The 26221-nt window shown below is 32.9% G+C and overlaps 1 protein-coding gene across 1 annotated transcript in view; it reads left to right on the top strand.

Moving 5' to 3' along the window:
* LOC127712444 (NADH-ubiquinone oxidoreductase subunit 8-like) overlaps positions 1-12055 on the top strand; it is a 52798-nt gene extending 40743 nt beyond the window's left edge. The window contains exons 5-6 of the mRNA XM_052218889.1: positions 8224-8352; positions 11798-12055. Coding sequence (XP_052074849.1) covers positions 8224-8352; positions 11798-11929 — 261 coding nt within the window. The 3' untranslated portion in view covers positions 11930-12055. The remainder of the gene's footprint in view (positions 1-8223; positions 8353-11797) is intronic.
* Positions 12056-26221: the final 14166 nt, after the last annotated feature.

Genomic DNA, 26221 nt, shown 5'->3' with positions numbered 1-26221 from the left:
TGCCCTTGGTTCTTCGAATTGACTTTTTCCATTAAATGTCTAAAATATTTACTGTCTACCACTAACAAAGTCACCAGCAACAAATGATGCAAGGGCATCTATAATTTGTGTTTGTCTCATAGCAGATTTTACATATTTTGTACTTAAATAAGCAATACAACAGGTGCCACATGTGGAGCAGGATCTGCTTACCCTTCCGGAGTACCTGAACATGTGTTTGGTGGGGTTTGTGTTGCTCAGTCTTTAGTTTTCTATGTTGTGTTTAGTGAACTGTTGTTTGGCTTTTGGTCGTTTTTAATTTTTTGCCATGGCGTTGTCAGTTTGATTTCGACTTATGAGTTTGAATATTCCTCTGGTATCTTTTGCCTTTCTTTTATTCCTTTCTTAAGGTAGATTAACTGTATACTGCCATCTTGGATTGTAAAATAGCAGTTCTTAGTCAGTCTAGTTCTTTGCTTAAATCTGCATGTTTAGAGATAGATTGGCAATTATCGTGCAAGACTTTATTTAAACAAACCAAAAATAAGCAATTAATAGTATTATTAAGAATGTTTTAACAAATACCAAATATTTGTTCGATTCAATTTTCAACTTAGCAATATAAGGGAAGATAACTCTTGTAGTAACATTTTTATAAAGGAATGTTTATGAAATTTTCATTTTTTACTTATAGCAAGAAAACAAGTTTGGCAATACTTTTTTTATGCCCCACTTAGGGGCATTATGTTTTTCGGTCTATGCGTCCGTTTGTCTGTTCGTCCTTCCGTTCGTCCGTCTGTCTCGCTTCATGTTAAAGTTTTTAGTTAAAGTTTTTGGTCAAGGTAGTTTTTGATGAAGTTGAAGTCCAATCAACTTGAAACTTAGTACACATGTTCCCTACAGGGTTGGCAAAGTATTACCCAGGTCCAGGTTTTCCCCTGCTGGCCAATACTCCCAGAAATGGGTAATACTGGGCAATATGATTTTAGTCGAGCCTTTGACTTTTCTCGAAAAAGCGAGACATAGCGATCCTACATTCCTTCGTCGTTGTTGTCGTCATCATAAGGGGGTTAAAAAAATCCCCCCCCCCCAAATTTTTTTAACCCCCTTATGATTCATCACCCCCAAACTAAATCCCAGCCTTCCCTTTATGGTATGGTCCCTTGCAGTACAATTTCAGAGAGATCCATACACTTGAACACAAATTATCGTCTTGAAACTAGAAAAATGCTTGGTTTTTTACCCCTTTTTGGCCCCAAATTCCTAAACGTTTTGGGCAATTACCCCCAAACTCAATTCCAGTTTTCCCTTTGTGATATGGAACCTTGTAGTACAATTTCATGTATTTCAATTGCCTCAAAATTTTAGGAATTAGGGGCCAAAAAGGGGCAAAAAACAAGCATTTTTCTAGTTTCATGACAATTACTTGTGTGTAAGTGTATGGATCTTTACGAAATTGTACTACAAGGTTCCATATCACAAAGGGAAAGCTGGGTTTGAGTGTAGGGGTAATTGCCCTAAACATTTAGGAATTTGGGGCCAAAAAGGGGCCAAAAAACAAGCATTTTAACAGTTTCCAGACAATAACTTGTGTTCAAGTGTATGGATCTCTCTGAAATTGTACTGCAATGTACCATACCACAAAGGGAAGGCTGGGATTGAGTTTGGGGTAGATGAATCATAAGGGGGTTCAAAAAATTGGTGGAGGGATTTTTTTTCCTTTTTTTCCTTTTTTTTTTTCTTTAAAATTTTCCATAATAAGTTGGTTATTTTCGATTTATATATAAAAGCAAATAATAATGATATGGTTTGATTTCATCAAAAATTGAAATATTGGGGTTCTTTGATATGCTGAATCTAACCGTGTATTTAGATTCTTAATTTTTGGTCCCGTTTTCAAATTGGTCTACATTAAGGTCCAAAGGTTCCAAAATTAAACTATGTTTGATTTTAACAAAAATTGAATTCTTGGGGTTCTTTGATATGCTGAATCTAACCGTGTATGTACATGTATTTAGATTTTGGATATTGGACCATAATAGGTAAATTTAAATTTTTTAAATCTTAGACCACATTCATTCTGTGTCAGAAACCTATGCTGTGTCAAATATTTAATCACAATCCAAATTCAGAGCTGTATCAAGCTTGAATGTTGTGTCCATACTTGCCCCAACTGTTCAGGGTTCGACCTCTGTGGTCGTATCAAGCTGCACCCAGTGGAGCATTTTATTTTTATAAGGAGTGTTTTAAAATAGGTTACCGTAATTAACAGTTTGCTTGAATCAAATATACATTATAACATGTATAATGTGACACCAATATCCCTTATTTGACAATTTCCAAATGTGTGATTTATTATATTTGATCATATTATGAAATTATTATTTGATTGATATTTTCTTTTTTTATTTGAAAAATATATATATTTAGATACAAATAGACTTTTTATTCTTAAAAAACTTTTTCTTGAAACTTCAAGGTTTACTAGTAATATTTAAGTAGATTTTGAGGTTTTCTTACTTTTCCCTCATCATGCTTATGTTAGTCACAAAATTTAATTATCCATAAAGCTTCCACTTATTACAGAAGAGCAATGGTAGCATTTCCAGACTTGTCTTTTGTAAAAATTGTCAAGTATATTTATTGGACTCCATACTTGCTCTTTGGTTGGGTTGTTGTCTCTTTCATTCATTCCATGTTTCGATTCTCAATTCTGTTGTATGTTTTGCCTGCTTTATAAAAATTGTAGAACTATATTCACCCAAACAGATTTTAACATACATTTATAATGTTTTTGGATTTAAACATGGAAACTATATTCCTCCTGTGTATGTTCTATCGCCAGGAAAGTCTGAGGAACTCAATCATCATAGAGTATAGGTGCTGTGGATTCATTATTGTTCGTTGGATACCAATTTTTCAAATGTTCAATAGACTTGTATGCAGACATTGGTAAAACCACGAAATCAAGTAACAAGCAAGTTATTAAGCAAATATGCAAGTTTTCCCTCAATCCACCAAAATTGGTACCCACGAAAATAAATGAATCCACAGTATATGCTTGTTATACCCCACAGAACAAAGTTTGTCAGTCCGTCCGTCTGTCTGTCAGTCAGTCAGTCTGTCAGTCCTGTTCTTGTCATTGCAACTCCTCTGAAACCATACAACAGAATTTCATGAAAGTTTGTAGATAATTAGGACATAATATATAGATGTGCATATCGACAGGAAGGTATGATTCAATTTTTTTTCTAGGAGTTATGCCTCTTTGAACTTAGAACTTTGGCCTAAGTATACTACTGCAGCAGTTGGTCATTGCAACTCCTCTGAAACCATACAGCAGAATTTCATGAAACTTTGTAGATAATAAGGACATAATATGTAAATGTGCATATCCACAAGAAATTCTTATCAGTTGACTTTTGTAGGTGTCATTAGTCTTTGAACATAGGTATCGGTTGTGATTTTGTTCGCCCAGTGACAATGTGAGGGGGTGGGGTATGTGAGGATGCTCACAAAGGTTCTTTAATTTCAATTTGTTAAGAGTTGAAACCCAAATTAAAAGATTCAGTAATTGGGACTGTCTAGGTGTTGGATGTAAAAGCTCATAGTCATGCTTTTATCTCTATTAAAAAGCAGGGACTGCACTGGGCTTCGCCAATGTCGCAAATTGCGATTTTTTATTTCATCTGGCGACAAAATACGGCTGCTGGCTATATTTCTGGCGCCAAAATTTTCCTATGTCATAATTTTCATTTCTTGACTGTAACGGTAATATTATCGATCGTCATTTAAATTGGTAAAAGTAAAAAAAAGAATTGTACGAAATTTTACCTGGCGACTGTCACAAGTTTATGACTTTGTTTACGACCCCAAACTAATCAACGGTTACAACAGGTGTCATAATATGTTGTTACAGGCAATCCGTTTATCGGATGGGTCATTAATGATCATCAACATTAATTCATTCAAATAGAATCGGTCAGTCGGCATTTGTCATTTAATTTGAAGAAATTATCATATGGCCACACATATTTTGCAACGTTTACAGTAGTTTGATGAAGATAACGTAATTGACAGAAAGACGAAAACCATAAGAAACGTGTTAAAAAACATTGTGTTACTTGTATTCTATAAAAAATGGTTAATTCAGAAGTAATTTGTCTTTGCCTGCCCTCACTTTTGATACGAAAATAACAAAACCTGCCGCCATTGTTGATCGTATTCAATTCTGCTGACTACTGTGTATAATACTCCGAAAAAGGAGCACACCCGAATAAAGAAAGATAACTCAATTTTATTTTTTACTAGTATTGAGATACCTACTCAAAATATGTCTACATACTTCTGACTTTAGAATTTATATGTTTAGGAGGTCAAAATTTTGAGTTATGGGCAAGGTGAGAGGGTCTTGGTAGCAGGATGGGTAGAGTGCTTGGGTCATCATTTTCTGTATTCTTTATTTTTTATACAAATTTTCACTATTCTGTATATCTAAACACCCATTATTCTATTTTCTTCATTTAATTGCCCATTTTTTTCTATTCTTTATTTTAAAACATTTTCTCTATTCTGTAGTACACATGTTTTTTTCATGTATATAAACCCTATGCAATATAACTACCTTAGTCTATCATGTCAAATGATGTACAGTGCATAAGAAATTTAAATTGAACATGGTTTCAATTTTGGTAGAGGAAATCTAAAATTGAATTATTGGGGTTCTTTGATATGCAAGATCTAAATAAACTCATCATTGTTCATCTTTGATATGCTGAATCTAACTGCGTATTTATATTATTGATGTTGGGCCAGGTTTAAACTGTTTTCTGCTCTTTGGTCAGGTTGTTGTCTCTTTGACACATTCCCCATTTCCATTCTCAATTTTATCATCATATATGGATTTCAACAAAAATTTAATTCTTGGGGTTCTTTGATATGCTGAATCTAACGGTGTATTTTTATTATTGATGTTGGGCCAGTTTTAAATTGGTCCACATTAAGGTCCAAAGGGTCCAAAATTAAACTTAGTTGGATTTTAACATAATGTTGAATTCTTGGGGTTCTTTGAATTGATATGCTGAATCTAATCATGTATTTAGATTTTTGTTTTTGGGACCAGTTTTCAAGTTGGTCTAGATCAGGGTCCAAAATCAAACTTTGTTTCAACAAAAATTGAATATATGGGGTTCTTTCATATGCTGAATCTAACTGTGGATTTTGATTTTGGATTTTGGGCCCCGTTATCAAATTGGTCAACATTGAGGTCCAAATGGTCAAAAAATTAAAATTTGTTTGATTTCTTCAAAAATTGAATTCTTGGGGTTATTTTTATATGGTGAATCTAGCCATATATTTTAATTTTGGATATTGGACCATAAAAGGTAAATGTGTAATTTCAAATTTTTAAATTCTTAGACCACATTCATTCTGTGTCCATACTTGCCCCAACTGTTCAAGCTTCAACCTCTGTGGTGGTATGAAGCTGCACCCTGCATATATTATTTAGATATTTGTGTCTGAACACAAATTTACATTTTGGGCCAAAATCATTTATCTCAAGTTTTTATAACTCTTGAAATGTTTAACAGGAGCTGGTATATTGTTTTTTTTTATTGAAAATGAGATCAGAAATATCTGACTAGTAAAAACAATTGGCAGGATCACAGAACTGACAATCATTTATCGAATGATTGATACTGGTATTTATCCATCTGTTTTAAAAAATGCCAAGGTAGCTCCATTTTTCAAATCTGGTGAAAAAAACGTAGCTAGCAATTACAGACCAATATCTGTTTTGCCAACATTATCAAAAATTAATAGAGAGACATGTATCTAAACATCTGTATAATTATTTGACAAAGTTTCAAATTTTACACCCTTCCCAGTCTGGTTTTAGACCTAACCATTCATGTCAAACTGCCCTAATTAATATCATTGATAAATGGCTACATGAAATGAATAATGGAAATATCAATTTGGCAGTCCACCTGGATTTTAAGAAAGCTTTTGATGTTGTTGATCATGAAATTTTATGTAAAAAACTTCAAATTTATGGCTTCCATGAATTAAGATACTGTTGATTTTTTTAAATCATATTTGAGTGAAAGAACACAGCAAGTCCATATAAATAATCAGTTTTCTGATAAAAAGTTTATAAATTTTGGTGTTCCACAGGGCTCAATACTTGGTCCCATTTTGTTTGTTTTGTACATAAATGACCTTCCATTACACATCAAAAACTGCCATACAGACTTGTATGCTGATGACACAACTATGCATACATCAGGAAAGAGTAATGCTGATATGCAATTAAAAGTACAAGATGATCTCCAATGTGTTGAAAAATGGTGTCATAAAAATAACATGTTCATAAATTCAGATAAGACTAAATGTGTGGTTTTAGGTACAAGACAAAGGCTGTGTTTAAATCAAGCAGAACCAGTTCTAACTATTGAGAATAATTTTCTTCAAAAATCATCAATTGAAAAACTTTTAGGTGTTAGAATTGACTAATCTGTCCTGGACAGGCCATGTTAATTACTTATGTTCATCAATATCATCCCGACTTCATTTACTCTCTAAAATCAAGAAATTTCTAAATATTGATTCAAGAAAATTGTTTTATAATGGCTATATTCTCCCACTGATAGATTATTGTTGTATTATTTGGAGTGGTTGTGCTAAAAATGAGCAAGCCAGAATAATAAAATTGCAGAAAAGGGCTGAAGACTTATTTTAGATGCTGATCCACTTTCATCATCAGCTCCACTGTTTAAACAGCTTGGGTGGATGACAGTAGAGAACAGAATCTCATACCACAAATCTGTTTTGATGCAGAAATGCCTTAAGAACGAAGCCCCTGTATATCTCACTGAAAAATTTAAAGAAATGCCAGAAATAAACCAATATTGTTTGAGGAATGTGTCTTGCAAAAATTTACAAGTTCCAAAAGCCAAAACAGAGCTGTATAAGACATCTTTTATATATTCAGGATCTATTTTATGGAATAACTTACCAACATCCCTGAAAAAATCAACCTCAAGTACAAGCTCGTTCAAAAAAGATTTAAAAAATTACTTGTTGGAACATTAAGAAGCTGTGTAATTTTATATGTATAATAATTTTCACACACTTACTCAAACATGTCAAACTTAAGATATTGTTGAGGTAATTTGAATGATGCCAATACTATATGAATTTGTAATTTTTACCTGTTTTGAAAATTGTATATTTCATAACAATTTTTTATTTCATTTTTTCATATATGTGTGTTTGTTTGATATTTTGTAATTGTTTGTTTTATTTCATTGTATTTCATGAGGGCCTCAGGGAAGATTAGTTTTATAGCTAACTGTGTAACCCTCTTTAAATAAAGAATTATCATTATTATTATTATTAATGCTTTGATTATATTTTGCTATTTGATTTCAGATATTTTGCTGATTTATAGTATGTAGATTTATATTGATAAATTGAAATTAATGAAATTTTTGTTCCAGTTGACCTACCTTTGATGATGCCACTTTGACCTTAACTGTAAAAGAATAAGGAGATAACTGTATTGTACTTTAAGCTTGGCCTACTTAAAACTTCGGTTTAACTGAGTTTACCAAGCTACGTGTAACGGCCATAGGTAAACATTTATTTGCGACAGTACTAGGCCATGCTTAAAATACAATACGGTATAATCTCCATTATAATGCAACTTTATAAATAAGTTCCACTTAAATTATTATTTTGACTTCATATTGTTGTAAATAAAACAGTCCATGAAACTATGTTCTTTTAATTGTCTTTGGCATCTAAACATTGTAACATTCATAGGTACACTTCCGGCATCAAATGTAAACTCTATGTCTTTAGGATTTTCGAACGCTTCAGAATGATATAAATATTGACAAAAACAAGGTTTTCAGGTAAAAAATGTGACTTTTTGGTTTATTTTTGGAAGATATCACATGCCACAAACTCTGTTATTCAAAAGGTTGGCTAAAATTACCTTAGTTACAGAAATGTAGACTGTGGAATCAACCCCCTCAAAATTTATGATGACGACCAATGAAAATCACCGATACAAACGAATTGCATTAATAAGAATTAGATATAAACGCTTGGCTTCTAGTATCTTTTTAGGTATATCTGACATATTTTATGTCTTTTCACTTTGATTTTAGTGTTTACAACTTAAACTGCCTTTATGAAATTTGTAAGAAAAGAGATGATTTTTTTATTTTTCTCTAGGCAATAACAATTGAAGCAGAGCCAAGAGCAGATGGCAGCAGGCGTACAACACGATATGACATTGATATGACCAAATGTATTTACTGTGGTTTTTGTCAAGAAGCATGTCCAGTTGATGCTATTGTTGAGGTATGGGAATGTCTATTGAATAATACATTTCTTTATTATAACTTAAGACCATCAGTACTGTTTTGCCATCACTTGGCATCCGTTGTCATATATTAAGAGCTATTGCCCTTAAAAGATTATTTTAACCTATTTATTTTTATTTTTTTGCAGAAACTATGATAAAGAGAAACTTTAAATGGCATGTTTAAACACACATTAATATACATTAAACAGAAAAATAATCATTGAAGCACCATACACAAAAATTCTAGGGGAGCTATTCAGGCTCTTAGGAGCCTCTTGTTTCAGTATTATGTTGCTTTTAGCTCACCAGCCCTGAGTCTTATTCTATAAACATCACTTGGCATCCATTGTCTGGAATATTGTAACTTTCCTGTGAAATTTGTAAGATTAATGGGAGCAAACTTACAAAGAATATTGTATGGAAGATCCTTTATAAATTTCCCTATTCTGATTCAAATCGACAAAAAAATATTCTTCAAATTTTGTTCTGGAATCCAATTTGCTTGATGGTATCAGTATGATAAAAGTGAAATGCCTTTGTATGTACTTTAACCCTCTTGCAGCTGAGTTTTTTCTCGCTTTGTCGCTCCAAAAGCTTCCTGACATTTATTAATAGTGACATTGAAAACTTGTGCCTCTCAGTTGATCAGTGCTTTCCCACATCAATTAAGTCTTAATTAGGAAAAAGGGATGTAATATATAAAAATTATTGCCCCAAGATTGTCATCATGGTCATAAAGGATGTTGTTTTGAGAAAATAGGCATATTTTTTAAACCCAGAAATAGAGTAAATTTTTATAATTCACATTTTAATAGTTTAAGATAAAATACACATTGCTAATTGCTAATATGGATTTTAGTTATAGCTACTGTATGTCAAGTAAAATTTTTAACTGATTCTATCCCCCTCCTAAAATAATAGAATATATTTAGCTATGATAAATGATTAGCTAAGCAAACCTTGTCATAATTTACAATGCAGCTTGATATGCAATTATTTCATCCGCCCTGATGCCACTTCCTGTTTGCTAATAGTTTGAAATTTAACAACACTCATTGAACAAGGAAAATGTTTGTCAAAGTTTTCTTGGCTTGTATGATAGTGAATGATTATATATTTGGTCTGCAGCTTGATAATGATGAGTTGTAACGTTTAGGCAATTTTTATCTGACCGCAAAATTTTTGCGGCCGTATGATGGTAGGACGTCTCCGTTGTCGTCTGAAGACTATTGGTTTCCAGACAATAACTTGAGTATAAGTGTATGGATCGCTAGGAAATTATACCACAAGGTATCATACCACAAAAGGAAGGCTGGGATTGATTTTGGGGGTTATTGTCCAAACTGTTTAGGAATTAGTTGCAAAAAGGGACCAAAAGCAAGCATTTTTCTTGTTTCAGGACAGTAACTTGTGTATAAGTGTATTGATCTTTATGAAATTGTACCAAAAGGTTCCATTGATTTGGGGGGGGGGGGAGGTTATGGCCCAAACCATTGAGGAATTAGGAGCCAAAAAACAAGGATTTTCTGGTTTCCGGACAATAACTTGAGTGTAAGTCTATGGATTTCTATGAAATTGTACCACAAGGTTCCATACCAAATATAGTCATCCTTTTACTCATTTCATCAAAAATTGAATATTGGGGTTCTTTGATCTGCTGAATCTTACCATGTACTTAGATTATGGATATTGAACCATTATAGGTTAATGTCCAATGTCTAATTTTTAAGTTCATAGACCACATTCATGCTGTGTCAGAAACCTATGCTGTGTCAAATATTAAATCAGAATCCAAATTCTATGCTGTATCAAGCTTGAATGTTGTGTCCATTCTTGCCCCAACTGTTCAGGGTTCAACCTCTTCAATTGTACCAAGCTGCCCCCTGTGGAGTGTTTTATTGGAAGATAATTAAAGTACCAAAATCTTTTGAAAATTAAACACAAGTTCATGGATAATAAAATGCAGTTTATATTCAATTTTGATATTTACTTTTCAAGAGTTATTCCCCAAAGATTTTTTGGGGGTTTTCCAAGTGATAATGAAAGTACTGTTTGAAAGAAATATTTTTAGATTTTAAAGCAATGCTATGAAAAATAAAATACAGATCATTTTCCATTTGAATTTTGACATAATTTACTGTTTGTTTCTGCAATAAAGGGTATCTGTGATACATAGTGCCACATGTTGAGGGGTATCTGCTTGCCTTTCCAAGAGCACCTGTGATCACCCCTGGTTTTTGGTTGGGTTTGTGTTGCTCAGTCTTTGGTTTTCTATGTTGTGTTTTGTGTGCTGTTGTTTGTCTTTTGGTCTTTTTCTTTTTTTGCCATGGTATTGTCAGTTTATTTTTGACTTATGAGTTTGAATGTCCCTTTGGTTTCTTTTGCCTTTCTTTTAAGAAATTCTAGTTTATTATTAACTCACCTTGCAGTATGGCCAAGTGAGCTTTTCTCATCACTTGGCATCCATCGTCGCCGTCCGTTAACTTTTACAAAAATCTTCTCCTCATGGCCAAAATCATCTTTGGGGTATCTAGTTTAAAAAATGTGTCTGATAACCCAGCCTGCCAACCAAGATGGCCGACATAGCAAAAATGTGGCAGGGGTTAAGCATGTATTGTGAGATCTCAATCCACCCCCTATACCTCTAGCCAATGTGGAATACACAAACACACAGCAATATGCACAGTAAATTTAGTTCAAAAGAAGTCTGAGTCCGATGTTGAAATAGATAACAGAACAAACAAAGAATAATCACAATAATCATCATAAATTAACAAAGGACTACTAGCAGTTACTGACATGCCAGCTCCAGACCTCAATTAAACTGATTGAAAGATTATGTCTTCATCATATGGAAATCAAGCACAATCCCTCCCGTTAGGGGTTTAGTATCATACCATCATAAAGTATACGAGAGGAACATAACCCTGTAAATGGATTTTTTTTTTTACAGTTAACAACGTATAGATATAGTCTGTGGTTAAAGATTGTTACACATCAATTACTTTGTCAAAACTTCATAGAGTTTTATGAAACTTTGGCAGAAGCTTTTTAATGATTAAGAGATGATTAAGTCTGAAGCAAACCTTTGAAAATAATTATATTTTTTTCATTATTTTTCTGATAGATGGACTGTTTTTTTTTACAGTTATTAAACATTTACACAGTCTGGGATTAAATTTTTTTTACATGGTAAATTTGTGAACCTTCATGGATTGTTATGAAACATGGACAGAAGCAAATCTTCAAGACCAAGAAATAGCATCTAAAGAAAAGTTAAAATCTGTATTTTACTGATAAATGGACTCACTTTTAGTCAATGTTACACTTTTACACTGACAGCAGCAATCACAGGCAAGACACAGGGTTCCGTGGAACTCCTTACAAATTTTTTTTATACTCTCCATTAATGTTATACATGTCATTTCTTTTTTTAACCAGGGTCCTAACTTTGAATACTCAACAGAAACAAGGGAAGAACTACTGTACAACAAAGAAAAACTGCTTGAGAATGGTGACAAGTGGGAGGCAGAAATAGCTTCTAATCTGCAGGCAGATCATCTGTATAGATAAAAAATGGACTGTAAATCCACTGTAGATCTAACATCCTGACAGGTGTTTTGAATTGCCTCAATATGCTCTGATATTGTGATAAAAATTGTATTTATGAACTGACAATAAATTGTTATATGAGTTAAATGTCATTTGCATATACACATTGAATATCTGACTTAAAAAGTTCATTTGAAGGCAGTATAAGCCTTTTTACCAGACCAATTGCTGGAAAATTTAATTTATTTATGTCCCTTTTAAGTATAACATTTTATTTCTATAGGAGGCCGGTGTGGGCTTTTGCCATCCCTTAGGGTCTGTCTCTGCTGAAACTACTAGGCCAAATTAAACAAAACTTTGCCACAATGATCTTTGGGTTTCTTGTTTAAAATTGTGTCTGCCAGCCAACCAGCATAGCCACCAAGGCTAAAAATAGAACATATGGGGTAAATGAAAGTATTGTCTATTATTTTGAAAACCGTTAAGTCGCAGAATGCCTGACAGATTGATTACAAATCATCTTTGGGGTTTCTTTTTTAAACAGCGGTATACTACTGTTGCCTTTATTTAAAATTGTGTCTGAGGGATCTGCCAGCCAACCACCATAGCCACCAAAGCTAAAAATAGGACATATGGGGTAAATGCAAGTATTGTCTATTATTTTGAAAACCATTATGTCGCAGAATAAGTCGCAGAATGTCAGACACATTGATTACAAACTGGCGGTGGCAGGGTAAACTATTTTTATTTAGCTTTACATTTCAGATGGTAGAAGACCTAGTGGCTTCATACCATGTATACAGATGCCGTATGTTACAAAATTTCCTTTGTCAGATATCCATTTCCTTGACCTCATTTTATGATTCGGTAACTGCTTGAAAAAAAAGTTTAGTTTTTATTTGTCATGTGAATTTCTCACATATTATGAGTAAAAGGATAACTATATTTGGTATATGGGTTCCTTGCAAGGTCTTCATGTCTGTTGGACAGGGTTCACCTGACCTCCACCTCATTCCATGGGTCAGTGATCAAGGTTAAAGTTTAGTGATAAGGTCGGTTTATTCAGATACTGTAAGCAGTAAGTCAACTAACTTTATTTGGTGTATGGAATGATTGTAGGTTGTACAGTTCAGTCTGGCAGGTTTTATCTAACCTTGACCTCATTTTTACGGTTTATTTGTCTATGTTAATTTTTTGTGTTTTGTTTAGTTTTTTCTGAAACTATAAGCAATAGGTCAACTTCATTTGTTGTATGGAAAGATTGTAAGGTGTACATGACTGTCTAGCAGGTATCATGTGTCCTTGACTACATTTTTATGGTTCATTGGTCAATGTTAAGTTTCAGTAGTTAGGTCTCTTCTAAAAGAGAGGCGAAGGATACCAAAGGGACATTCAAACTCATAAGTCGAAAATAAACTGAAAATGCCATGGCTAAAAACGAAAAAGACAAAAAAACAAACAACAGTACACAAAACACAACATAGAAAACCAAAGACTGAGCAACATGAACCCCGCAAAAACTGGGGGTGATCTCAGGTGCTCCAGAAGGGTAAGCAGATCCTGCTCCAAGTGTCACCTGTTGTGTTACTCATGTTAGTACAAATCTGGTGATAAGTTTAATTCGGTAGGTCATTTTCTGGGAAAAGGGGACAGGATTCTAAGATACTATAAGCAATTGCTCAACTATATTTGGTGTATGGAATGATTGTAAGGTATACATGACTGTCTGGCAAGGTGCATTTGACCTTTACCTCATTTTCATGCTTCACTGGTCAATGATAAGTTTTCCTGGTTAAGTATGTTTCTTAGATACTATAAATAAAGCAATAAGGTCAACTCTATTTGATGCATGGAATGATTGTCATGTGTACATGTCTGTCTGGCGGGGTTTTTCTGACCATGACCTCATTGTCATGGTTCATTGGTCAATATTAAGTTTTCATGTTTTGGTATGTTTATTGTATATATACTATAAGCAATAGGTCAACTATATTTGGAATATGGAATGATTGCAAGATGTGCATGTCTTTGGCAAGATTTATCTGACCTTGACCTCATTTCAATGGAACATTGTAAATGTTAAGGTTATGTTATTCTTATAGTAAAATTTGATTTCTTAGACTATCAATCATAGTTAGTAAAGCAGGCAAGACATTTTAGTGTGTGCACATAGGGCCAAGTGAGCTATTCTTATTACTTGGTGTGTGTAGTCATCATTTGTTAACTTTTACAATCTTCTTCACTGAAACTACTGGGCCAAATGTAATCAAACTTGGCCACAATCATCATTGGGATATCTAGTTTAACAAATGTGTCCGATGCCCCAGCCTACCAACCAACATGGCCTACATGGCTAAAAATAGAACACATGGTATGGTAAAATGCAAGTTTTTGTCTCCTCTTGAAAATCAGACAGGGCAAAAATGTTTTGAATGTTGAGATCTACTGTCCATTACATCAAAACTGTCCGACGACTTCCTATAAGAGTTATTGCCCTTCAATGAAAAATTATAGTCATTGTAAAATTTTTCTTTTCCTCTGAAACTACAGAACCAATTTCAACCAAACTTGGAGTGAATGATCCTTATGGTATCTAGTATAAAGTATGTTTTTTATTCCGGTCAATCAACAAACATGGCTGCCGTGGCTAAAAACCAAACATGGGGATAAAATGCAGTTTTTATACGCACGTTTACGGGACGTATTATGGTAAATCGTTGTCCGTCCGCCTGTCCGTCCGTCGTCAACATGACGGACAATTATTAAAAAACGCTTTAACCAATTTGCATGAAACTTTGTTGAATTGTTTATATCTAGTGACGTGAGCTCCCTTTTGATTTTTATAAATTTTAGATTTTACTTTTCCGAGTTATGGGGTTTTATTTATTAAAAAAGGGGGATTTTCCAGTTTTCAGACAATAACTCAAAAATGCTTTGAGCAGTTTTCATGAATATTTGGTGAATTGTTTATATCTACTGACGTGAGCTCCTGTTCGATTTTTATAAATTTTAGATTTTATGTTTCCGAGATATGGGGTTTATTCATTAAAAAAGGGGGATTTTCCAGTTTTCGGACAATAACTCAAAAGTGCTTTGAGCAGTTTTCATGAATTTTTGGTGACTGGTTTATATCTATTAAAATAATCTCCCTTTAGTTTTTATAAATTTCTGGTATTACATTGAGGAGTTATGGAACATTATTCTTTGAAAAAGCGACGGGCATATCATGAGCTCATGGCGCAGCTCTTTATTAGTTCATATCTCAAAACTTAAGCCGTTACATCATGGGGTAGATATTATCATCAGGTGACTGGTCAAGATCTATTTGCTAGAAAATTTTCAGACTAATCAGACAACCCAATTTTGGAGTTATTGCCCATGAAAACAATAATTTTTATGAAATTTCTCAGTTTTTATACGACCGCAAAAAAATTTTGTGGTCGTATATTGGTATGACGTTGGCGTCGTCGTCGTCCGGCGTCGGCGTCGTCGTCCGGCGTCGTCGTCCGGCGTCGTCGTCCGAAAACATATTGGTTTTCGCACTCTAACTTTAGTTTAAGTGAATGGATCTTTTTGAAATTTGACCATAAGGTTAAATACCACAAAAGGAAGGTTGGGATTGATTTTGGGGGTTATGGTACCAACAGTTAAGGAATTAGGGGCCAAAAAGGGGCCAAAAATGAGCATTTTCTAGTTTCCAGACAATAACTGTGGAACGGTGTATGGATCTCTCTGAAATTATACTACAAGTTTCCATACCACAAAGGGATGGTTAGGATTTGCTTTGGGGGGTTATGGTTCAAACCGTTTAGGAATTAGGGGCAAAAAAGGGGGAAAAACAAGGTTGTCCTGGTTAATGGACAAATACTTTAGTACAAAACATAATTTAAAGCAGTGTAAGGGAGATAAATCAAATACATCATTGAAATTATCTCCCTTACACTGCTTTTAAATTATGTATAAAGTAATGGTTAATGAACAATAAAGATAATCTAAAACAGTGTAAGGGAGGTAATCCAAATACAATGTTTTGGTTACTTCCCTTACACTGCTTTTAAATTATGTTTAAAGAAATGCATATTTATAAAGGAAGACCAGTAAAAATATCTGCAAATGTTTTCATCTTTTTTTTTTACAAAAAAATCCATATGAAAGATTTGACACTATATTTTTATTAATTCTATTATAAAATAGATTAAGTTAGCACTATGGTAAATTTAAATGGGTAATTATGGTTGCCAACTCCATTGGAAATTTGAATTGAGATTATGACCATATCTTGAGGGAAAGAATTTTTTTGGGGGAAAAAGGGGGGGGGGGGATAAAAAGAAATTGTGGGGGGCCAATTTTTTCTCATTTCAGATTTCAGAAATTAAAAAGAATTATTCTTCAAATATTATTTTTTTTTCAAATTTCAAATATTAAAAAATTTCAAGAAGTAATCTTTAATTGCACAGTATGGCGCATTAGATTTGTAAAATCTTTGATCACATTTATTTATTTGTTATGCCGAATCTAACAGTGTATTTAGATTTTTAATTTTGGGTCCAGTTTTCAAATTGGTCTACATTAATGTCCAAAGGGTCCAAAATTAAACTTTGTTTGATTTTAGCAAAAATTGAATATATGAGGTTCTTTGATATGCTGAATCTAAACATGTATTTAGATTTTTGATTTTTGGCCCAGTTTTCAAGTTGGTCCAAATTGGGGTCCAAAATTAAACTTTGTTTGATTTCAACAAAAATTGAATATATGGGGTTCTTTGATATGCTGAATCTTACCATGTATTTAGATTTTTTATTTGTGGACCCCGTTATCTAATTGGTTCATATTGAGGTCAAAAGGGTCCAAAATTAAACTTTGTTTGATTTCATCTAAAATTGAATTATTGGGGTTCTTTGATATTCCAAATCTAACCGTGTATTTAGGTTTTTAATTTTGGGTCCTGTTTTTTAAATTGGTCTACATTGAGGTCCAAAGGGTCCAAATTAAACTTAGTTTGATTTTAACAAAAATTGAATTCTTGGGGTTCTTTGATTTGCTGAATCTAAACATGTGTTTAGATTTTTGATTATGGGCCCAGTTTTCAAGTTGGTCCAAGATAGGTTCCAGTATTTAAACTTTGTTTGATTTCAACAAAAATTGAATATATGGGGTTCTTTGATATGCTGAATCTAAACATGTATTTAGATTTTTGATTATGGGCCCAGTTTTCAAGTTGGTCCAAATTGGGGTCCAAAATTAAACTTTGTTTGATTTCAACAAAAATTGAATATATGAGGTTCTTTGATATGCTGAATCTAACCATGTATTTAGATTTTTTATTTGTAGGCCCCGCTATCAAATTGGTTCATATTGAGGTCAAAAGGGTCCAAAATTAAACTTTGTTTGATTTCATCGAAAATTGAATTATTGGGGTTCTTTGATATGCCAAATCTAACCGTGTTTTTAGATTTTTAATTTGGGTCCCGTTTTTTAAATTGGTCTTCATTGAGGTCCAAAGGGTCCAAAATTAAACTTTGTTTGATTTTAACAAAAATTGAATTCTTGGGGTTCTTTGATATGCTGAATCTAAACATGTGTGTTTAGATTTTTGATTATGGGCCCAGTTTTCAAGTTGGTCCAAGTTGGGGTCCAAAATTATATTTTTTTTGATTTCAACAAAAATTGAATATATGGGGTTCTTTGATATGCTGAATCTAACCATGAACTTAGATTTTTTATTTGTGGGCCCCGCTATCAAATTGGTTCATATTGAGGTCAAAAGGGTCCAAAATTAAACTTTGTTTGATTTCATCAAAAATTGAATTATTGGGGTTTTTTGATATTCCAAATCTAACCGTGTATTTAGATTTTTAATTTTAAGTCCCGTTTTTTAAATTGGTCTACATTAAGGTCCAAAGGGTCCAAAATTAAACTTAGTTTGATTTTAGCAAAAATTGAATTCTTGGGGTTCTTTGATATGCTGAATCTAAACATGTGTTTAGATTTTTGATTATGGGCCCAGTTTTCAAGTTTGTCCAAGTTGGGGTCCAAAATTAAACTTTGTTTGATTTTAACAAAAATTGAATATATGGGGTTCTTTGATATCCTGAATCTAACCATGTATTTTGATTTTGGACATTGGACCATAATAGGTAAATTAAAAAAATTCAAGTTCTTAGACCACATTCTTTCTGTGTCAGAAACCTATGCTGTGTCAAATATTTAATAACAATCCAAATTCAGAGCTGTATCAAGCTTGAATGTTGTGTCCATACTTGCCCCAACTGTTCAGGGTTCGACCTCTGCGGTCGTATCAAGCTGCGCCCCAGCGAAGCATTTTATTGGTTATTACCTTGAAAACTATTAAAGATAAAGAGAAATTTAAACAGTAAAAATGTTCAGCAAAGTTAGATCTAATATTAAGTTCATTGACCAAATTCGTCAATTAATTCCTTATAGGAGTTATCCCTTGAAAGATAATTTTTATTAACTATTTTTTTTTAGAAACTATGATAGATAGACAGAATCTTTGAAGGCAAAAAATTTCAGCAAAGTAAGATCTATAAAACGTCAACATGACCAAGATTGACAATTAAACCTTTATATGAGTAATTACTCTTGAAAGAGTTTTTTTTTATTTTTTTTTATTTTTGCAGAAACTATGATAGATGGATAAACTTCAAATGCAAAAAATGTTCAGCAAAGAAAGACCTACAAATAAGTCAAGCGACCAAAATCGTCAATTGATCCTTTATAAGAGATATTGCCCTTAAAAGATGGTTGTTACCAATTTTTTTTTTTTTTTTTTTTTGGCAGAAACTATGATAGATAGAGAGAAACTTTACTGGCAAAATTGTTCAGCAAAGTAAGACCTACAAAAAAAGTCAAATAACCAAAATTGTCAATTAATCTTTTATATTATTGAGTTAGTGCCCTTAAAAGTTGAGTTTTACCAATTTTTTTAAGTGTTTTACAGAAACTATGATATGAGAGATCGAGAGAAACTCTTAATGGCATGTTCAAACGAACATTTAATATACATCAAACAGCACAATAATTAGATGAGAGATTCAGGCTCTTAGGAGCCTCTTGTTTGTTTTATTGCTTGTTATTTTTAAACCTTTGTAGATCGAAACTCTTATTTTTGTCTTGCCTGTGACTTCTGTTGCAGAAAGCTAGCCATATAGATAGTGATCTGGAGGCGATGGCATTAACTAATTACTTAAAAACTTAATATTTCAGAAGGTAGAAGACCTGGATGCTTCATACTTTGTATATCGATGCCTTATGTTATGAAGTTTCCATCTGTCATACGTCCATTGTCCCTGACCTTATTTTTAGGGTTCAGTGACTAATTGAAAACAAATAAAACATTTTTTGTAACGTCAATTTAGAATAAATTTTGGTTAAATTAGTTTATCAGATACTATAAGCAATATGTCAACTTTATTTAGGTGTATGGAGTGATTGTAGGGTGTACATGTCTGTCTGGCAGGGTTCATATGACCTTGACCTTATTATCATGGTTCATTAGTCAATGTTAAGATTTTGTGGTTTGATCTGTTTCTCAGGTACTACATGTATAAGCTATAGGACCACTACATTTGGTGTATGGAATGATTGTAAGGTGTACACTCGTTTTTATATAGATTAGACCGTTGGTTTTTCCGTTTGAATGGTTTTACACTAGTAATTTTTTGGGGCCCTTTATAGCTTGCTGTTCGGTGTGAGCCAATGCTCCGTGTTGAAGGCCATACCTTGACCTACAATGGTTTACTTCTATAAATTGTAACTTGGTTCGAGAGTTGTCTCATTGGCACTCATACCACATCTTCCTATATCTATGTTTGTCTGGTATGGTTTGTCAGACCGTGACCTCTTTTTCATATAGAACATTTATAATACTAAGATTTATGATACTTGTAGTAAAACCGCCATATAACAGACTTTCAACATGAAATCCACGATAAGTAAAAGAGGCAAGACATTTCAGTGTTTGCACTCTTGTTTTTTAAATCCACTGGTTTCCATGGCAACAAATTTCATTTCCAGAGATACTTGTCAAAATATCACCCAAAAAAGTGGTAAAATATGGATTTTCAAAGTGAAGCAGCAAATCAATACTATAAAAATGACATTTCCCAACTATTATAATTTTTTTTATGGTAAAGAGGACATCTTACCTTGATATAATTTGCACAGTATTGAGCAATTTAGTATTTTTGAAGCGTATCTATGCAACCTGAAAACAAGGATTTTGAATTTTGAAAACTATTAAGAACCACAAAACATTTAATTGCCATTATCTAAAAATCCGGTTATCAGTTATATTGCCCCTTATTGTATTCTTGATAGTACATGTACAAACAACTATTTGAACAAATAAAATTGGGTAAGCATTCAAAATTGTAAATTTGTGGCCCCTACAAAAAAATCAAATTTTAACATTTTTTTAGCTCAATTTCTCAATGAAATATTTTTAAAGAACAAATGATTCCACAATTTATTCGAATATGAACCTTGTATTATAAAGTCAAGATCCTAAGCACAAATTGGAATCAGAAACGAACAATATGAAATAAGATGGTTGCTTAGCAACACATGTTTTCCTTAGTAATGGAGTTCAATTTTAAGTAACTAAGTACAGATAATTTTTTAATAAAGAAATAATCGGCTGAGTATGATGAGCAGTTTACCACCCATTTTATGAATCCATTCATTTTTGTCTCGCCTTGACGGAGTCAAAAAGCGAGACATAGGTATGCTGTTTCCGGCGTCGGAGTCGTCAACAATGTATTAGTTTGTGATTAGGTCTAGTTTATGGTGAACCACAAGTGGTAGGTCAATGATATTTTGTATGCAATTGTATAAGCATTGGCACATCTCATTTCCATGGAGATTATTTGGTCCTGCCCCCTCAGTCATGGTCTATTGACTTTGAAACTTTTGCTTAGTTTACATGTATTAGCATAAATAAAAGCATAAAAGATTTATTTAAAGGCGGTTATACATATAACAATACACCATAAGCTCTGTAGAGCTTTTATCTGACATACATATAAATGATAAGCACAAGACATAAAACACATAAAACAGTAAGCACATCATGCAAAGAATAAAAAGCACAGCAAATTATAGCAATTAATAAGCAAAATTAAAGCATATAAAGCAAACGTAAAATGCAGATAAACTAACATTCATGCAATAGCTATTATATAAAGCACTAAAAGTAATTTTAGCATTTAAAAAACACAAATAAAAAGGTATGCATCAAAATATAAAAGCCAGAGTATACAAGGTAAATCAGTGATCTACAGCTCACTGAGATCTGCAGGAGGAACACTGACACGAACTGCCTTCCCAATTACAAACCAAACTTTTGAACTGTCCCAAAGGCATTTCTTCCCTCATCTTATTCGGCAGTTCGTTCCAGAGTTTGGCTCCTGCAAATCTGAATGAGTGTAGCCCATGGGTAGTTGTCCTTACCCTGGGAACATCTGCTATATTATTATTTCTGAAAGAGTAATTACAGTTTTTAATTTCAATAAGTTCATGTATATATAATGGACATTGTTTTTTAATAATTTTATACACCTCTATTGCTATCATTCTTATTCTTCTGATTTTTAAACTTGGTAGTTTTGATTTAATTAACAGTTGTTGATAATTACTACAATAGTCTTCATAAATAAATCTTAAGGCACGTTCCTGTATTTTCTCTATTTTTCTGGTATTACAATCACCACAGAAGTGCCATACTACAGGACAATAATTAAAATTTGACATGATAAATGAATAATATATAGTAAGTCTACCTAATTTTGTTAAATGTTTACCATTACGTTTAATTACATGTAACTGTCTTGATGCCTTTTTACAAATGTTAGAAATATGGGCATCAAACTTAAGCTGATAGTCAATTGTTACACCAAGTAATTTCACTTCATTTTCACAATGTATGATATATATATTACCATCTAGATTAAAAGAAATATTTTTATTTTCAGTTTTCTTGCCAATGGCTATTGCCTGAAACTGGTCAGGGTTGGCCTTCATATCATTTAAACTAAACCAATTAATTAGCTCTAAGCTTTCTTTTTCTAAAATATTTACAACAGTGTCTATATCAGAATGTGAATATGACAAAGTATTGTCATCTGCATTATTATATAATGAACTGCTTAATACAAAATGAAAAATATCATTCAAGAAAATGTTAAAAAGTACAGGTCCTAATATAGAGCCTTGCGGCACACATTTATTTATATCTTTCCAGGTACACAGCAGCAATATATTGATTATCATCAATAGCCTTCTTCCAATCCTCAATGATTTTCAAAAGTGCTGTCTGGCAGCCGTATCCTGCTCTAAAGGCAGACAAATATGGGTGAAAAATATTTTGAAAAAATCAACTAGTTGTTGGAAGATGGCTCTCTCGAAAAACTTTGATACAACAGGTAAAATACTGACTGACCTATAGTTACCAACTTCAAGTTGACTATTCTTCTTGTGAAGTGGCACCACTTGAGCCTCTTTTAGTTTGTCCGGAAATACAGAGTGCTCAATCGATTTGTTTATTAATTTTGTTATTGGTGTCACAACTGCTGGTTTTGCCGGCCAATTTCAGTATTTTAACGGATAACCCGTATTTACCTTGTAAACTATGTAATGTAGTTTGTAAACTATGTAATTTAGTTTGTGATTAGGTCAGTTTATGGGGAACTACCAGTGGTAGGTCAATGATATTTGGTATGCAGTTGTATAAGCATTGGCATATTTCATTTCCATAGAGATTATTTGGCTCCGCCCCCTTAGTCATGGTCTATTGACTTTGAAAATTTTGCTTAGTTTACATGTATAAGTTTGTGATTAGGTCAGTTCAAGGGAAACTATTAGTGGTAGGCCAATGTTAATTGGTATTCAGTTGTATAAGCATTAGCACATCTCATTTCCATGGAGAATATTTGGCACCGCCCCCTCAGTCATGGTCTATTGACTTTGAAACATTTGCTTAGTTTATATGTATTAGTTTGTGATTAGGTCAGTTTAAGATGAACTGCTAATGTTAAGTCAATGATATTTGGTATGCAAATTTATTGGCATTTGCAAGTCTTATTTCCATGGAGATTATAAAGCCCCAACCCCTCATCATGGTTCATTGACTTTGAAACTTTTACATAGTTTACAAGTTAATGTTTGTGTTTAGGTTTGTTTAAAGGGAACGACTTATGATAAGTCGATGGTATTTGGTATGCAGTTGTATTAACATTGGCACATCTAATTTCATGGAGATTGTTCAGCCATGTACCTTCAGTCATGGTTCATCGACTTTGAATATTTGCATAACTTACATGTTAAAGTATTGCTATTCTAATTTCAACATTTGCATTATCAAAATTACAAAAAGGCGAGACATATCTCTGTGATAACAGTTTATGTATAATTTGTATTTAGCCTACATATTTTTCTTTTGTAAAAGTCAGTTTTCCATGTCTTCATTCCAAAGGGAAGATTCCTAGGCAATAAAAAAAGGGGACAATTACAATATTATATTGCCCGGAATATAAGTACAAGATGGTTGTGCATTGTGTCTGAAATATGTTTAAATTCTTTGAAGTACTTACAAATTAATTATAGATTTTCTGTAACTTGATATGATATTTCACTTTTCTCCTTAGTAACAGACATAATCCTAGGCAACAGACATGGTTTTTTAAAAATAATTTTGATATATCTATTCTGCAACCTCGGACCCCTTTTTACACCCACAAATTTAATGAAATTTGAATTCAACTTTCAATAAATATTTTAAGACAGTACAGGTATTTATAAATTATTAAGCACTTATCAACAAATTGCACTGCCTAACATTTTGTGCAAAACTGCAAACACTGCCAAGATAGCTTGTCATTAATATTTAGACATTAAGTGACGACTACTTGATATTCAAAGTGCTTACAAATTAATTATTTATTTTCTGAAGCATATTTTCACTTAGTTATAAATTGCACTGCCTAGTTACAGTTATCTTTTTTTATTCTTATAGTACAGAAAAGCCGCTGAAAGATCATGCTGATACGGAAATCGAGTAGAGTCTACTAAAATAACATTGATTTTTTTTGTTAAATTCAATTCTTTAGTTAATGCAACAGGAAATTAAGGAGAAATTATGGCCCCATGATAGTGTTCTCTGAACCATTTGTTACACTTTTACCGCATTTAGCGTGATAATGCCCTATGGAGTGAAGAAAAACCTCTACTGATTTTGAATGTGCTATGTTTAAAGTCACATCACAGCAATTGCTAGACTGAACTAGGGGCAAGCATTTTGTTACTGTGTTATATCTTTTGAAACATGAGTCCAATATTCACAGCATTTAGCTTGAGAACTTTGGAAAGAACAGTTTGGTTTTGTCCATAAAATTCCCTAATTACTATGATTTTGGACACACAATTATGTCTTGCTCATGATAATTTGGCACTGGTCAGATAAAATTGTGTCAATAATACAGGTAGCCTTTTAGTTTAATACAATACATGTACGGTTTAAAATCAAAGCATACTCTAATAGTTGATCAACTTATGCTTACATCAGTTGGGGACTAACGTAAGTTGTGGATCCGTCATATATTCTTTCAGCCATAGTCAGGGGTAGATGGTTATGCTACTTCCTAATAATGGAAAGTTGACTAAAAGAAAACTGCAATTATCACATTTTTCATATATCCTAGTTAACATTTCTTCATCAGTATCAATATCAAGAAAAAGATGTACATAATGATATGAGCCAGACTTCACAATATGCTTGTCGTAATTCAATTAAATTGTTTTTATGATAACCCAAAACGACTCAACTTTAAATTATCGAACAAAATATATTCTTTTTGAATTAAAGGAGAGGGAATGATATAAGGCCGGTTTTTTGTCTTTTGAATTCGAAAAGCCAAAAATATTATAAATCAGCCAAATAACCATCTTTAAATATTCACAGGACATTAGACTATCGAACGTTCAAACATCAGTATTTATATCTTTATATTTTGTCTTACATTAGGGCTTCAAGCTCCTTGCATTTAGCTTGTCATTAAAAAGGGACGACATATTGATATTCGAGGAACGATGGCAGGATGATTTTTTGCGGATTGACTAATGATTTTCATCTGTTGCCATGAGTCAATTAACAATACGCTATTGTGTGATGCCTAATCAAATTGATATAACTTATCAACGTATTTTATAGGAGTAACATGAATGGTGTCGCATGTGAAGTAGGATCTGATTACCCTTCCAGAACACCTACGATCACCCCCGGTTTTTGTGGGGTTCGTGTAATTCATTCTTTAGTTTTTAATGTTGTGTTTTATATACTGTTGTTTGTCTTTTGGTCGTTATTTTTATGCCCCCGCCATAGCGGTGGGGGCATTAAATTTTACCCTTGTCCGTCTGTACGTATGTACGTACGAACGTACGTCCCAAAATTGGTTTCCGTTCTCTAACTTGAGTTTGCCTCAACCAAATGTTATGAAACTTATACACAATGCTTATTACCACCAAACACAGACCAAGTGTGAATTTTGGTGGCGTCACTTTAACCGTTCTAGAGTTATGCCCCTTTATAAATGGAAAAATTGCAAAACTTTTAGTTTCCGTTCTCTAACTTAAGTTTGCCTCAACCAAATGTTATGAAACTTATACACAATGCTTATTACTACAAAACACAGATCAAGTTTGAATTTTGGTGGCGTCACTTTAACCGTTCTAGAGTAATGCTCCTTTATAAATGGAAAAATTGCAAAATTTTTAGTTTCCGTTCTCTAACTTAAGTTTGCCTCAACCAAATGTTATGAAACTTATACACAATGCTTATTACCACAAAACACGGATCAAGTTTGAATTATGGTGACGTCACTTTAATCGTTCTAGAGTTATGCCCCTTTATTAATTGAAAAAATGCAAAATTATTAGTTTCCGTTCTCTAACTTAAGTTTGCCTCAACCAAATGTTATGAAACTTATACACAACGCTTATTACCACAAAACACATATCAGGTTTGAATTTTGATGGCGTCACTTTAACCGTTCTAGAGTTATGCCTCTTTATAAATCGAAAAATTGCAAAATTTTTATTTTCTTCTAAATATCAAGTAATTTTTAAAATTGGAGTTATCTTCCTTGTCCATGATTATAGTTGAATCAACTACAATCAATGCTTTATACAATGCAATGTTTAATTTTGACTTCCACTGATAAAACACAGATCAAGTTGAATTTGGGTAGTGTCACTTTAACTATATTGAGTTATGCCCTTTATAAATCGAAAGATTGCAAA

Source organism: Mytilus californianus, unplaced genomic scaffold (genome assembly GCF_021869535.1).
Source record: "Mytilus californianus isolate M0D057914Y unplaced genomic scaffold, xbMytCali1.0.p SCAF_8, whole genome shotgun sequence".
In the NCBI taxonomy this organism is placed as follows: Eukaryota; Metazoa; Mollusca; class Bivalvia; order Mytilida; family Mytilidae; genus Mytilus; species Mytilus californianus.
Note: the sequence above shows the minus strand (reverse complement) of the source record. Positions and strands in the feature narration are given on the sequence as shown.